At 49.2% G+C, this 16,677-nt stretch overlaps 1 protein-coding gene and 1 pseudogene across 2 annotated transcripts; one reads left to right on the plus strand and one right to left on the minus strand.

Annotated features, from left to right (window-relative positions):
- Positions 1 to 5,763: 5,763 nt before the first annotated feature.
- On the minus strand, positions 5,764 to 6,862 carry MAGEB1 (MAGE family member B1; the record flags this gene model as incomplete). The annotated part of the gene is made up of 1 exon (XM_081223322.1): positions 5,764 to 6,862. Exon 1 carries the CDS (start codon positions 6,796 to 6,798, stop codon positions 5,764 to 5,766), a length of 1,035 nt encoding a protein of 344 aa, XP_081079448.1. The 5' UTR covers positions 6,799 to 6,862.
- A 9,294-nt stretch (positions 6,863 to 16,156) lies between these two features.
- Positions 16,157 to 16,663, plus strand: LOC308609447 (ubiquitin-conjugating enzyme E2 D3-like; annotated as a pseudogene). Its single transcript has one exon. The product of its transcript is annotated as a ubiquitin-conjugating enzyme E2 D3-like (transcript).
- Positions 16,664 to 16,677: the final 14 nt, after the last annotated feature.

A 16,677-nucleotide genomic window follows, 5' to 3' on the forward strand; every position in this document is an offset into this window, starting at 1 on the left:
AGTGCTTTAGGGACTACAGATGTGACAGGTTCCCTCTCAGAAGGTTATTATTTCTACATTGTAGTTTTTAAGTGTTAAGCTTATCTATAGGGCCCATATTCTTCCTGTATTAAATGTCAATTAATTCTTCAATGAAAACTCAGCAAAATGCTTTGATAATAATAGTTAACACACATATATAATGCTTATGAATTCGTGGGCACTGTGCTGAACGCCCTACACTTAATTCTCAACATAATCTTATAGTTAGGTATTATCATCATCACAATTTTACAGATAAGCAAAGAGGCACAAAGAGGTTACGGAATTTACCCAAGGTTACACAACTAGTAAATGGTAGCGCTGGGATTGAAAGACCAGGTGTCTGCTTCCAGAATCTCACGCTCTGACGTACTACATACTGCCTTTCTAGATGGTGTGAGATAAACATGCTCCAGAACTATGTTGAAACCCATGAACTATCAGGAATTTATCCTCTGATATAAAATTTCTCTTCATCAATCCACCATCCGGAGAGAGAAGAGTCTATAGGTAAACTTTTTGTTTTCATTCTGGAGGAGAAATACTCATGCGTCATTTCACTCTTCTTTTGTAAATTATTTGCTTATTTTTCCCATTTTAAAAGGCTTCCCTAAAGTCTGTAATTAGAATTTCCCATGCCTTTTGAAGTTTATTCTTCTTAACCTTAAAAATATTTTTAGGGGGCTTCCCTGGTGGCGCACTGGTTGGGAGTCCACCTGCCGATGCAGGGGACACGGGTTCGTGCCCCGGTCCGGGAGGATCCCACATGCCGCGGAGCAGCTGGGCCCGTGAGCCATGGCCACTGAACCTGCGTGTCCGGAGCCTGTGCTCCGCAACGGGAGAGGCCACAACAGTGAGAGGCCTGTGTACCGCAAAAAAATTAATTAATTAATTAAATTAAAAAATATATATATATATGTTTGGAATAGCATGTGCTCCCTGTGGAAGACAAAGAACATAAAAAAATAAAATACGAACTGCTAGCCCTTAATGTACTTATTAGTTTACATCCACTGCCTAATGACGAGCCACAAAACTTAGCATCCTAACACAACAACTGTTTCTTCTCACAGATCTACAGGTCGGCTGAGGGGCTCTACTTCACGCTGTAGCTTAGGACCAGAGGGCAGGCTGGGACCTTTTCTAATGGTGATGACAGGTTTAAAAAGTGAGGTAGGTCTTATAAGTGCTGTCACAGAAAGATCTTGCATTCACTTCCATTAACTTACAAGAGCAAGTCACAGAACAATATGTACACTGTTGCCCCTGTGTGTTAAAAATTCAACATATTTTTCTAGCACATCTGTGTACAAAGAAGTCTCAAATCAGCTTTAGAATGACACACACCAGACAGTTAGTTGTGGTTACTTTTGAAAAGGGGGATGAATTTTCGAGCAATGTTGTAAGGGGGGAGACTGTGATGTGTAAGAAGTTTGTCTTTTTGTTTTGTTTTTTTTTTTTGCGGTACGCGGGCCTCTCACTGTTGTGGCCTCTCCTGTTGCGGAGCACAGGCTCCAGATGCGCAGGCTCAGCGGCCATGTCTCACGGGCTTAGCCACTCCACGGCATGTGGGATCTTCCCGGATGGGGGCACGAACCCGTTTCGCCTGCATCGGCAGGCGGACTCTCAACCACTGCGCCACCAGGGAAGCCGTTTAAGAAGTTTTTATAAGAAGAATATATATGCTATGATTCGCTCTGTCTTTAAAATATTTAAATGAGCCTAATAGTAGAAATAGTAGTTGTGTATCACTCGGATTCAGTAACTGCTAACTGATGCAACAGAGAAAACCTGATATCTGAATGACTTAACACAACAAAAGTTTGTTTCTTGTGCACATAAAATCTGATGAAGGTTGGCAGAGGCTCACTGCTAACAGATGACTCTGAGATCCAGGCTATTTACGTCATGTGGCTCCACACCTCAACACGGGCTCTCTATGTTTGCTGCTGAATGGAAGAGAAAGCACAGAGGTGCCATACTGACTCCCTCGTGCCTTGGTCTGGAGGTCACCCTTCCTAATTACAAGTGGACTGGGAATACAGTCTCCCCAGGAACCCAAGGAGAGCAAGACAGGATGTGGATGAGGTTTGCAGTCTCCCATAAACTGGTGCATAGTATGTGCTCAATAAAGAGCAACTATTGCAATTGGTTCTGACAACAACCCTGTTAGTTTCTTGGAGGAGTTTCTGAGAAGGCCAAATTTACCTTGAAATTCACCAATTTTTTCTTGTGCATACTATGTAAGACATGTTTTCAAATACAGGATTACATCTAATTTCCAAAAGTACCCTGTAAATCTCAGCAGAGAGGGCGTTCACCAGTACCTTTCTGCATTGCCAATTGCAATCACCTGTGTAATCTCAGTAGGCTGGGAATTTTCTCCTAACTTTTGGTTGCATGGTCAAAATCATAGCCACCCACCACCTGACTGAACATACCTGAACACCCAAACAGGTGCCATGAAGCTTACTGAACAAACAGCATCTTCCCTGGGACAGATACAGACAAGAATTACTAGGAGAATGGTGAATTATTTTTCCTTTTCATTCAAAGCTAGCATGTCTGCCAAAGAACCATTTTCCACCTCCAAGAAGGACTCCAACATGGGTTTTTAGGAATTCAGCCTCAGTAGATGTTTGTTTACACAGTGATTTCCTTGGTCCCTCCTCCTTTACCACTTAGGAAGAAGACTTTGGTTTTGGACCACTTAATTAAGTTCACTCAGTGTATGGATTCAGTGGCCAGATTCAAAGAAGACATTTCATTAAAATCCTACTGCAAATATCACATTGTTTCAAAAACAGCCTCCCTAGCCTTGGGGTTGTAAGCCAAGGCCCTGTAGAGTCCATACCAAATCAGAGTCTAGTCACCAGCAGGTTTGAAAACACTTGAGAATGTGGTGGAGGCACCCAGTGGGGATGAGGAGGTGTGTAAACATCACTGTCGGAAGTGAACAGTTACATGGAAAGGGCAGCTGCTGTCCCAGGGGTCCACGGTGAGGAACGGGATCAGCAGGGAGTCGGGATGCTCCGAGTCGGGGCAGGGCAGGGGATATGGGCTGTCTGTTCCTCCGGAAGCTGAGTGCAGCCTCCAGAGGAAGACGCCGAGAAGAGCTGGCCAGCAGGTCAGGTTCCAGTCTGGACACGAGGGCACACTGGGGAAGACCCAGGGGAAGGGCGCTGTAATGCCGCAAAGTGCTGGGACTGGACACACGTGCCGGGACCGGGGCAATCAGCTCTCAGGGAACCCTGGGGCGAGGGGCAGGAGGATCCTTAGGTAAACGAAGCCCACAGACAATCCCCAAATTGTGTCTGATTCTCATTTTCACCTTCCTTCTTTAGGCCTGCTTTTAATATTTTGGCTACAAGTTCCTCTTTCTTATTGCCCGAGAGACGCCATGGAGCAGTGAGAAGAGAAATGAATTAAGAGACAGAAGGGCTGCCTCAGGCTGGGAGGAGCGGAACAGTATGGGCTCTGGAGGAATTCAGACCAGGCTGTACTCCCGGTTCTGTCACTTTACCAGTCTGGAGAGGACTGCAAGTTCTTGGTCTGCCAAGTGGGTTTGATAAGCCTCATCTTATAGAACTGTCGGAACACATGTGATATATGTAAAGCACCTGGCACAGTGGCTGGCCATGTTTGGGTCTTTCATGCGTGGCAGTTTTTATGATGCTTATTTTCATACCAGAAGAAACTGGTCTTCTCTATCCTAGAGATACCCTCATCTCTAGGAATTTTTCATTTTACCCAGGAGATGTCAGAGACTATGCGGTCCTCTAGGACAAAGAAAGCTGAATTAACCAAAGTGCTCCTTAGCAAGTAACCCTGAGTACATCTTCCCTACCAGAGAACATGTTGTTTCTTTTGTGGAGGCAGGGGTTTCACCAGGATGCAAATCAAACCTTATAGAATTTGTGTCAAGGACCAGTAATTCCTCTGCCTCCCCAACCACCGCCCCCGCCCCGATTTTCACGTATTTCATCACCACCAAAATCTGGGCCCATTTAGGAGTTCTGCCAGATTACACTCAAGACAAACAAATATCGTATATTAACGCATATATATGGAATCTAGATAAATGGTACAGTTGAACCTCTTTGCAGGGCAGGAACAGAGACGCAGACATACAGAACGGACATATGGACACGGGGGAAGGGGGAGTGGGATGAATTGGGAGATTTGGATTGACCTATATACACTACCCTGTGTCAAACAGATAGCCAGCGGGAACCTGCTGTACAGCACAGGGAGCTCGGCTTGGTGCTCTGAGACCACCTAGATGGGTGGGGGGAAGTCCAGCAGGGAGGGGATTTATGTATACGTGTAGCTGATTCACTTCGTTGCACAGCGGAAACTAACACAACACTGTAAAGCAATTAAACTCCAATTAGAAAAACCCGATAACTAATTAATGGAGCGGGCTGGGGCTCCTCCAGCCCAGGGCACAGAGTGCCAGCACAGGGGCTTCTCAGCATCCCACCACAATGGAGGCAATATGCATAAAACACCTGGTTTGTTTGTGCACTGTGTTCACCTGCACCGGGGCAAAAGCACTGGACCCGTTCTGTGCTTTCTCCAGGTGGAGATTCTCTTTTTTTATTTTTTTGCAGTACGCAGGCCTCACCGCTGTGGCCTCTCCCGTTGTGGAGCACAGGCTCCGGACGCGCAGGCTCAGCGGCCATGGCTCACGGGCCCAGCCGCTCCGCGGCATGTGGGATCCTCCTGGACCGGGGCACCAACCCATGTCCCCTGCATCGGCAGGTGGACTCTCAACCACTGCGCCACCAGGGAAGCCCGAGATTCTCTCTGCTTTACTCAAAATCCCAAAGTAACTGTTCAGGGCACTTTCGCATTTCAGGCTTAGCCTCTCAACTCTGTGGCCCACCACCTGAGGGTCTGGCCCCTGCTCACCATTATCACAGCCTCATCTAGCCCACCATGCAGACAACTTAAAATATCCTCCCAAGGAGGGATTTGCAAAATACCAAACCTCAAACTGTTCTGGCTGAGGGAATTTATACTTCACTGCTCTCATCTGGACTCTCTCCCCACCAGCCTCGCTGCGTTTTTCATCACACCACCTTCCTTATATAATAGCTGCTCTTATACTCTACACATCTACAGGCAGGTGCAGGGTCGTTTTTACCTTAGCATCATCACTACCAGTGCAGAACCTTCCAAAGAGCAGATGCTCAATTACAGATGGGAATCAATGAGGCACTGAGTGAGGAATGTAATTTATTACTATTTAATTTTCTCGGCATTCTTGAATAAGCTAAGGACATCTAGGTGTATTATCTTTGAATTTTACAAAGAGAAAGACAAAGGTGAATAAGACAAACCAAAATTTGACTAAACTTTACTTTGTTTTCATCCATTTTAAAACCACAGCATTCTTTCACATTTCCAAGAAAATTCCTATTCCAAAGCCATATTCTCTCATTCCAGACCCCCAGAAAGATGCAAGGAGTTTTCAAATCGTACTACACAGTACCAAAACTCTTACGCTTACACCTGATAAACAACAACAAATATGTGATCCATGTCATTTATAAACTTGGATTCTGAATCTAAAGAGACATTCTAGTAAAAGAAACAACATTTGAAAGATACTAGTGTAAAACAGGAACACAAAGAAGATATATATTATGATGTTCCCAGCCCCAGCTTAGCCTCTCACTACTTAAAAGGTTGGCAGCGTTGGTCAAACACAAAGTGAAGAAGCTGCCTCGGACCTCACTAAGGGTGGGAGGAGCTGCTAGACATGACCTTGGAACGCGAACTGGCCTTGACACGAGTACGAGCCCTGGCTACAGCTCTGGCCTCGGCTCTCTCTTCCTCAGCTCTCAAAGCCTCTTCATAACAGACTGGAAAGGCACTGGGGGCCACACCAGTGACCTTGGCCACAAACTCCAGGACTTTCATCTTGCTGGTTGCAGCGCGGGCTCTCCGGCCCCACAGGAACTCATAGCGCGGGGGATCGCTGTGGCGCACCTGACGATACACCAGGTACTTTTCCTGCACCAGATCTTCTGTGATAAGCTTCCTGGGGTCCCCAAAGATTAAGTGCCGCCTTCCATCATAAACACCGAATTTACTCAGGAATTCCCAGATGTCCTCCTCAGAGGCGCGGTTGCCACTCAAGAGGATCACACCCAGGAGAGGCAACAGGAGCGCACTCTTCGGAAACCGCCTGCCACTGCTCCGACTGCCATCATCGCTGACATCTAGCTGGCTGACAAGGGTATAGGAGTCACCACTCGGCTTGACTTCCTTCAAGTCAAGACCAAAGAGCCGCTGAACGCGCTCAGCAGCTCTCCTGAGGATCTCGGGGAACTTCCCCTTGTACCTTTTGTTCACAAGCTTCAGCATGTCTGCCTTTATAATGGGCTCTTTCACTGTATACTTCTCCAGCAGGAAATCTATCAACATTCCCACCTGCTTGGTTAGAGGATCTCTCTGAGAGCTCTCACGGGAGGCTGAGGCCCGGGAGGAATTTTTCCGTGCCTCAACCCGGCCCTTGGCACGTACATCAGATCCTGGGCCTGAAACCCCTGCAGCACGAGAGCTAGTGGCTGGGGCTCCCTGAGGCTCCTGGCGAGTGCCAGCAGCAGGGGAGCTCGGGGGAGTACCCTGAGAAACAGAAGCGGGGGACGAGGGCGACTCGTCTATCTCTGCTGCAGTGGCCTGAGCACCCCCGAGATTCTGGGCCTCCCTCCGGGCCTGGCGGCGCTTCTCACGGGCACGCAGCTTACTCTTCTGCCCCCGAGGCATGACTATGGGCAGGGACAGCAAGCGGGGGAGTGGCCAGGAGAGCAGGTGATGCTGGAACCTGGAGGAGGGAAGGTGAGAGGGTGTGAGCACCTTCAGCAGGGAGGTACCACCCTGACTTGAAGAAGGCCGCTCCGCACGTTTCCTTGAGGGCTCTGCTCTAGGAACCACTGGGCCCTCGTTCTTGCTCAGCCTGTCCCCTGAGAACCCAGCGTAAGAAGCGACAGTGAGTGAGCCTCAGGCTACAGCCTGCCAGCCCTGCCTGTGGCTGACGGCGGTGACCACAGATCCTGGTAGGGTAGGCCCTCTCTGGGTTCCAAGGGTCCCTTTCGTTCACAAACAGGATTGTCACATCGACTCTTGGTAGGGCCGGGACCTCTTCCCTGTGCTGCTCTAAAGGAGACACCTCAAAGCTCCCCGGGGCCCACGAGAAGGAACTGAGTCATGGACACTGTCGGGGTGCACAGCGCTGACAGTGCTGTGGGGCCTGCTCTGTCCTGAACTCGTTGGTCCTCAACCATTCAGCGTCCTCATCTTGTCGATACCAAGGGTCTGGGACCCCCCACACCCCCGCTGTGCTTCTGCCCCTGGTGTGGCACCTTCAGACGAAGGATCTCATCTCCCTTAGAGATGATACACAGAAATGAGGAGCCTCCGCCTGACAACCGTGCTCTGGGCCTTCAAGGGCTGAGCAGAGGCCTGGGCAGGACTCTTTATTATTCCTTTGATTCGGTGGAAGGGGGCTGTGCTACCTTCAGTCGTCATGCACGGTCCCCACTGGGTCTCCTGGGAGGATCTGGGGGACCTGAGGACATTTCCTCACAGTAAGGCCCACAGCTCCCTGAGACCGAACGGTGGACGTGAGGATGGCCTTACCTGGCCACAGCGTCCCTAGCGTCCAGAGGCTGAAGCTGCAGCAGGCACGCTGAGGCCCTATAACGCGGGCTCCTCCCTCACGGTGCCCATTTCTCACTCAGGGGAGGGTCTACGGTTCCTCCCTCTGCTGACCCATCACACCAAGATGCTTACTTCCCTGTGAGTTCCGACTGGGGAACGGATGGGCACTTCTGCCTGACATCTGTGCCCGGGGGCGCCTCGGAACGACAATGCAGAGGGACTCAGCGGGGTCCCCGCTGGCATGGGGGTGGAGTTCCCCACAGTCCTCAGCATCTTCTCCGTGAGTCCTGGCAAACCCCGGAAATCCTCCCTCCGCTGACCTGAGTTCGCCTGCATTACCTTAAGATTCTCACCTTCCTGAGATCCCCGAGATGAAAGAAAGGGTGGGCCCCTTCCGTTCACCCCCGTCCATGCCCTCCCTGGGTTGGTAGCAGGGGCTGGACCCCGCGGGACCCCACTGTTCCGGCGTCGTTGGCCTCTTTCGCCCTCACTCTGACGGCATCTACTCTCCTCCCTCAGCCCACCTGAGTCTTCGGGCCTCAGATCAAGGCCCACATCTGCCTGGCTCCCTGGGGCTGGAAGTGAGGGGTGACACATCAGGCTACCTCTTACCTGGGGTTTCCCAGGGCCGAGGGGGGCGGAGTTTGTGGGACCCCACTGCTTTGGGTGGGTGTTCATCTACATCATCCCTCAGTGTCCTCACCCTGACGCACAGCAGGACTTGGACATCCTCTGTGTCTTGACTTGAAGTCTATCCCCTCGTACTAAGGACCCCCAACTCCCCGAGACCCACTAGAAAGAAAATTTTCTTGTCTCTCTACCTACAACGGTGTGTGGACTTGCAATGCTGACAGGCAGGCAGAGATTCTGTGGCCCTCACTATTGTGGCGTAGGTGGTCCCCTCAATTCTCAGGCTCCTCTCCTTGGTTCCTGGCATTACCGGGAAATCCTCCGGCTGCTGACCTCAGCCCATACTCCCATCCACGAGCTTCCTCACCTCCCTGCCATGGTCCGGGAAAAAGGGAGTGATATTCATCAGGTCACCAGGCCTGAGTCTCCCTCCCAGGTCTGAGACTAGGGATGAGATTCTATGTGGTTCACTTCTTTCTGGGTGGGGTTCCCTCATCTTCACTCGGTGTTACCACCCTGACTCTTGTTAGGAACCAGGCTCCTTCCCTAGGTTGAATGAGGCCTCTCTCATTAGACCCAAACCCTGACGTCCCTGAGACCACCCTTGGAGGAACTGAGAGGGCAATTCAGCCTGAGAGCTCGAAACCTGGCTTCCCAGGGCGAAGGCAGAGGTGGCACTGTGTGTGGTCTCCTCTGTTCTGGGGGAGTCGGTTGTCTCCTTCCTCACATAGAATTTGTGCCTTGACATCGATCATGGCCTGGGACTCCTCTTCTTCTGCTGAACCGGGCAGCCAGCCCTTAAACCAAGGCCCTCATCGCCCTCAGACCCCACAGGCAGAAGTTAGGGGGCACCTGAGCCTGCCAGCTCTGCCCTGGGCCTCCCGGGGCTAACGGTAGGGGCGGCATTAGAGGCAGCTCTCTCCACTGTGTAAGGAGCAGTCTCCATTTCCTCACTCAGGAGCTTCACCTTGACTCTGCACCCTGCCCGAGACTTTGCCCTCTGCTGACGTGCGCCCGTGACTGTCAGAAAAGGTCCTCATCTTCCTGGGACCCGAGCTTACACTCAGACTGAGCCTCATTCCGCCAAAGCTGATCTGGGGCTCGGCTATGCCTGCTAACAGCAAGGGTGGGACTCTCCGACCCCACTGTTCTGGAGTTGGTGGCTCCCTCAGTCCTCATTCAGGACTCTGGCGTCCAGTCCGGGTAGGGTTTGGGATTCCTCCCTCCACTGACACGAATCTGCATGCCTCAGACCGAAGCTCTCACCTCCTTGAGTAGCTACAAGACAAGTCGGGGGCTCCACGTCCCGGCTACCTTATCTGGGGACTCCCAGATCTGAGAGCAGGGCTGCTGATTTGTGCAGTTCCCTGTTTTCACGAGAGGTCTGCTTACTGGCACGGATGGTCCTACCTCTGCTTCTTTCAGGGCCAAGTCTCCTCCCTAAGCTTAATGGGGTGGCCTTATCTATCTATCTATCCATCCATCCATCCATCCATCCATCCATCCATCCACCCAACTACCTGTTTTTTTCCATTTCACACCCATTACGCATTGACTTTGTAACTGGTCGTTTGTACCCCTTAATTGTCCTCACCTAATTTCTCTCCTCCCCCCAACCACATTTGTTCTCTGTTATCTATAACTGTTTCTCTTCTGTTGTTTGTTCATTTGTTTTGTTTTTCAGCTTCCACATGTAAGTGAAATCATACGGTATTTGTTTTTCTCGGTCTGACTTATTTCACTTAGCGTACATAACACCCTCTAGGTCCATGCCCCTGCCCTTTCTTTTTGGCCGCACCGTGTGGCCTTGTGGGATCTTAGTTCCCCCACCAGGGATCGAAGGTGCGCCCCCTGCAGTGGAAGCGAGGAGTCTTAACCACTGGACCAACAGGGAAGTCCTGCCCCCTTTGCATAAAGGCCTTTCTCTACCCGAACGTCCCCTAGCCCCCCAACCCCACTTCCCACCCCAGGCAGAAATGAGGGCTTCTCTCAGCCTGAATTACTCTAGAGCATCGCACGAGTGAAGGCGGGAGGGGGCTCCGTGCAGTCACGCCTTTCGGAAGGAGGGACCCTCGTTAGCTCGGAAGGTCCCACTTTTCACCTGCTGGGGACAAGACTACACCCTTTGCCTAAGAAGCCGCCCCCTCTAGACAAAGGCCCTCCACTCCCTGAGGCCCTCCACACGGCAACTCCAACAGGACTCCTCTGGCACATAGGTCACATCAGGGTCTCACGCTGCTGATGGCAGGCAGGGCCGGGAGGCGGGGGGTCACCTTTGTTATGGGGGGAGGGGGGAGGGGGGAGGGAAGGTCCCTTCAGGCTACATTCAGGTCCTCACCGACCGTGGCTCCGGACAAGTCCTCAAAACCCACACTCGGCCGAACAAACCAACGCCACGGCGGACGGTCGGGCTCCTCGCTTCCAAAGCGGAAGTCGGGGCGAGCCACATCCGGCCCTGCGTGGGGTCTCCGAGGGCTGACGGCAGGGGCGGGAGTCTGCAGGGACGCCCACTGTTCAGGGGTCAGCGTCCCTGCGTCCTGCCGGTGCCGTCTATCAGAGCCCGGGACCCCTCCCTCTATGGTCCCGGGTCCTCCAGCCTCCGAACCAAGCCCTCACCTCCCCGAGGCCCTAGCGGGGGGAAGTCAGGGCGCTGCTCGGACCATCTCTGCCTGACAAGACGGGCGCCACCCTGTGAGCCTCCCTGCTTGGGGGAGAGACCCCCTCATTAGCACTAAGGGTCCTCACCTTGACTCTGGTTATGGCCAACACGTCCCCCTCTGCAGAGCTGGAGTCCGGCCCTGCTAGATGAGGCCCTTCCCTCCCTGACATCACACGGGTGGAATGAGGGGATGACTCAGCGGTAGCTCTTCTGGGTCTCCCAGGGCTAAGAAGTGTACAGAATTCTATTTGGCCCCCTCTGCTTTTGGGGGTCCCCTCATAACACTCAGCATCGTCACATGAATTCTTGTTAGGGCTCAGGTCTCTATCGCTCTCTCTACAAAACTGAGGCCAACCCCATTGGACAGAGACCCTCACCTCACTGAGACTTTCCAGGCTGAAATCAACCTGACATCTATGGCCAGAGCTTCCTGGGGCTGACAGCATCAGAGATGTTTCCGTGGCCTCCTTTATGCTGATCAGTCCTGTAACTCCACTCTCTGCTCTCCTGAAGCTGCTTGTCTTACATCAAGGTCCTACTCTCCTAAGAATTCCAAGTTGAAAGTCAGGGGTGATCCTCATACGACCATAGTCCATTGGGGCCTCCAAGAACAGGCAGCAGGGATGCAACTCTATAGGACCTCACTGTTCTGGCTGGGTCCTTCCATGATTCCTCACTCAACATGCTCACTACATCTAACAGAGCCTGGCACTCCTCCTTCTACGGAACTGAGCTCACTCTCCTTCGTCTTTGGATAACTCCTATATTCAGGGGTGACTGTCTCCTCAGTCCTCATTCATGGGGCTTCTTATATCTGCTTCTGTCTCTTGATGAAAGGCTTCCTGGGAAACGCATACTCCTACAAACACTTGACCAGTTACCCTATTGCAAATCTTGGGAGAACAGGGGTCTCTGTCCCGAAAGTGATGTAAGACTAGGAAAATGCAGCACAAATTAAGGAACTCAGGACAGATGTTATGCTGTCAGAGAAAAAAAGCTGATATATTCCTTCTCTTCACCAGCCAGACTTAGGGTAGTTCTAAAATATTTACTTTCTGCATAGAAGGATAGAGCCAGATAATCTTGTAAGCCCCCGATCATCTGAGAGGGCATCTGATTTTGCACATGCAGATGACCATATTGTTACTGAGCATTATCTCGTTCTCTCCTTTATTCATATCTCCCATTTATTTCGGTATTCGTCCTGCTGTGGGTATGTATTCCAATCCAGTGTTTTGGTCACAGAGTCCTTCTTTTCATCACTCAAGATACATTTTGAAGTGGTAGAAGACAGCGAATTAACTGACTCATGATCAGCCTCAGGCTGGGAGGAGTGGAATGGCACGAGCTCGGGACAAATTCAGACCAGAGGTCCGGTCCCTGCCATGTGACTTAGTAGCCGTGTGAACTCAGGTCCATCACCAAGCTCTGGGAGCCTCAAGTGAAGTGGCTTTGTTAAGCCCTATTTTGCAGGGCTAGTGGCATGCAGGTAATGTATAAAGCACCTGGCACAGCGCCTGGACCACATTGAGACCATACACAATGTCTGTTTCTACCATGATTATGATTATTTGGTCCACAGACGATGCCACCCACCCTGAAGGAATTTTTAAATCCAGGAGATATCAGAGAATATGTGGCATTCTAGGACATGGAACACCAAATCAGTCCAAAATGCTGTATACAAAGAATCTTCAATTTCCTCAATAAATCAAATATGAAAATTATATTTTCATTCCAACTGAATGAAATTCAAATATGCTAGAATTTGCTTCCAAGACTAACTCTTTCTGCCTTCCAAGCTGCCCTTTCATCTAAGCTAAACAACCCCTATTGTCACTAACTTCACCGTTACCGAAAATCTACACCTCTCGTAGACTTTGCGGAATTACAACCAACAAAAAACCTGAATGCGAAGGCCCTTTTAATAGAATGGGCTCTGACTCCTTGTCCCCCAGCAAAGAGTATCAGCCCACTGGCTTCTGAGTTTCCAGTTTCAGACTCCTGTCACCTTTATCTCAAAGACACTCCTTGGAGGTGATGCGCATAAAACACCTAGGTTGTGTACTGTGTTCACCTGCACTGGGACAGGAGCACAGGGCACGTTCCATCCCTGCCCCGGGTGGAGATTTCTCTCTGGTTTACTCGTGATTTCAAAGTAACTGTTAAGGGCAGTTTTCCATTCCAGGCTTAAGTCTCTTAACTCTGAGACCCACCATCTGAGGGTCTGGCCCCTGTCCAGTGTTTCCACAGCCTCGCTGGCTGGCTCACCATACGGCCTAACTTAAAATTATCTCCCACTGCAGGACTTTTATTGTCCTAAAGTCTCAAAGTGCCTTGCATCAGGACATTTACACTAGACTCCTCATGAGGAACCCCTCAACCCCCACTTCTTACCCCTTATCTTTAGATCTTTGTTCACCAGCTGCTTTATAGGAATGCTGCTGCTCTTAGACTCTAGAATTCTACAGGCAGGGGTTGGGTCTATGTTTCTTAGCATCCCCAGTACCATCCAAAAGCCTTCTGAAGAGCAGACGCTAAGTTGATATTTGAACAATTAAAGATCAGGGCTTCCCTGGTGGCACAGTGGTTAAGAATCCGCCTGCCAATGCAGGGGACACGGGTTCGAGCCCTGGTCCGGGAAGAGCCCACATACCGCGGAGCAACTAAGCCCGTGCACCACAGCTACTGAGCCTGCGCTCTAGATCCCGTGAGCCACAACTACTGAAGCCCACGTGCCACAACTACTGAAGCCCACGTGCCTAGAGCCCGTGCTCTGCAACAAGAGAAGCCACCGCAGTAAGAAGCCCGTGCACCGCAATGAAGAGTGGACCCACTCGCCGCAACTAAAGAAAGCCCTTGCAGCAACGAAGACCCAACACAGCCAAAAATGCATAAGTTAATAAATTAAGAAAAAAAGAGCACGTGTGCAAGAAGGCAAAATACTGTGATTTCACAGTATTCCCACATTCTTAAATAAGCTAAGCGAATCCAGGTATATATACTTCAATTTTACAAAGAAAGACTAAAAGGAATAAAACAAACCAAGAAGTGAATACCTCTTCAGATTTTTTTTTTTTCTGTATCTCATGATCACACAGACTTTACTGTGGAATAATTTCCTTTTTCACAAAAAATCCATATTCCAATGTTCCGAATGACAAGAAATGATTCAAGGATTTCCAGTTCGTGTTACATAATACCAAAATTCTTATTCTTCAACCTGATAAGCTGCACTAAATGTGTGAGTCATGTCATTAATAAACTTAGACTCTGAAGCTAAACACATCTTTAATTGAAAGGAACAACATTTAAAAATAGAAAAAAGAAAAATCTCCGATTTGTGCATATTGTCCAGGAACACACATATATTATATGTTGTGTTCCCATGAGCCACACCTTGGCCCTCCACTGGTTGGAAGACTGACTGCTTTCTTTAAATACAATGTGAAGTACCTGCTCAGACTTCACTAGGGACGGGACGAGCTTTGGGACATGCCCTGGAACACCCACCGGCCGGCGTAGCAGTATGAGCCCTGGCTACAGCTCTGGCTCAGTCTCTCTCTTCCTCATCTCTCCAAGCCTCTTCATACCAGGATGGGAAGGCACTGGGCTGGGTTATCATTGACATTAGCCCAAAACTCACACATTCTTTTATATATCTCTATCCATATCTATCCTGGAAGCACCCCATATTAGTTTACAAAGATCATGCTCATTCTTTTTGAAAGCTACACAGTATAGTACTCCACTCTGTGAATATACCATGTTTTTTTTCAATTAATATATTCACGGACATCGCGGTATTTTCACATTGTTGTGGATGTGTCTTTGGGGTTAATTTCTGAAAAATTGGAGTTACTGGCTCAAATGTAAATGCATATTTACTTTTGTTGTATCGCCAAATTCTGTTTATGCTCTAGTCTCATTCTTTGACGTGTAGCTGTCCAGCTACACGTCAAAGAATGAGATTAGAACATTCTCTAACACTACATACAAAAATATACTCAAGGGCTTCCCTGGTGGCGCAGTGGTTGAGAGTCCGCCTGCCGATGCAGGGGACACGGGTTCGTGCCCCGGTCTGTGAGGATCCCACATGCCGCGGAGCGGTTGGGCCCGTGAGCCATGGCCGTTGGGCCTGCGCGTCCGGAGCCTGTGCTCCGCAACGGGAGAGGCCACAACAGTGAGAGGCCCGCATACAGCAAAAAAAAAAAAAAAAAAAAAAAAATATATATATATATATACTCAAAACCGATTAAAGACCTAAATATACGAGTGGAAACCATAATACTCCTAGAAGATAACATGGGTGGAACACTCTTTGACATAAATCATAGCAATATTTTTTTGGATCTGTCTCCTAAAGCAAAGGAAATAAAAGCAAAAATAAACAAATGGAATATAATTAAAGTTAAAAGCTTTTGCACAGCAAAGGAAACCATTGACAAAATGAAAAGACAACCTGCTGAATGGGAGAAAATATTTGCAAATGATATGACCAGTTAGGGGTTAACATCCAAAATATATAAACAGCTCATATAACAGTTAAAATCCTCCAAATAACCCAATCAGAAAAATGGGCAGAAGACCTACATAGACATTTTTCCAAAGAAGACATACAGATGGCCAACAGGCAAATGAAAAGATGGTCAACATCATTAATCATCAGATAAATGCAAACTAAAACTACAATGAGGTATTACCTCACACCTATCAGAATGGCCATCATGAAAAAGAACAGAAATAACAAACGCTGGCGAGCACGTGGAGATCTGTACACTGTTGGTGGGAATGTAAATAGGTGTAGCCACTGTGGAAAACAGTATGGAGGTTCCTCAAGCAACTAAAAATAGAGCTACCATATGACCCAGCAATTCCACTCCTGGGTATGTATCCAAAAGAAACAAACGAGCAAACAAAAAACAACAACCCCACCCCCTCACTAAGTTGGATGGTCTCCTTCAGGCTCTCCATGGTTCTCTGAGTCTAAGGGTTTCCACCGCTCATCTACCCTTCCCCCACAGCTTCGTCTACATGCCTCTGACCCCCACCCTCCCAGTCCCACCTCTCTGTTTAGTAAGAAGGTGCCTGTGTCTGGCAGAGCCAGGATAGGATGAAGAGACAGTCCTTCCCAGCCGCCCGGATAATCAAGAGTTTTGGCCGGATCATTGAGCACACACCAAGACCGTGAGGGGCCAGAGGAAAAGCACAGACTATGGTGCTGAAAGGGATTAATAAGGAACTTAGTGATTTGGCCCCTGACCCTCCAGCACACCGTTCTGCAGGTCCAGCTGGGGATAATATGTTTCATTGGCAAGCCACAATTATGGAAGCTAGTGAAAACCCATATCAAGGTGGTGGATTCCTTTTGACAATTCATTTTCCTACAGACTACCCCTTCAAACTACCTAAGGTTGCATTTGCAACAAGAATTTATCATTCAAACGTTAACACTAATGGCACCATTTGTCTCAATATTCTAAGATCACAGTGGCCTCCTCCTTTCATTGTTTCGAAAGTTCTCTCATCCATTTGTTCACTGCTATATGATCCAAACCCAGATGACCCCCCCTAGTGTCATACACTGCATGGATCTATAAAACAGAGAGAGAGAAGTACAAAAGAATTTCCCAGGAACGGACTCAGAGGTATGCCATGTATGCTACCTTAAAGTCAGAATAACCTGCATTATAGCT

The sequence above is a fragment of the Mesoplodon bidens genome (assembly GCF_964165515.1).
Source record: "Mesoplodon bidens genome assembly, chromosome: X".
Lineage (NCBI taxonomy): Eukaryota > Metazoa > Chordata > Mammalia > Artiodactyla > Ziphiidae > Mesoplodon > Mesoplodon bidens.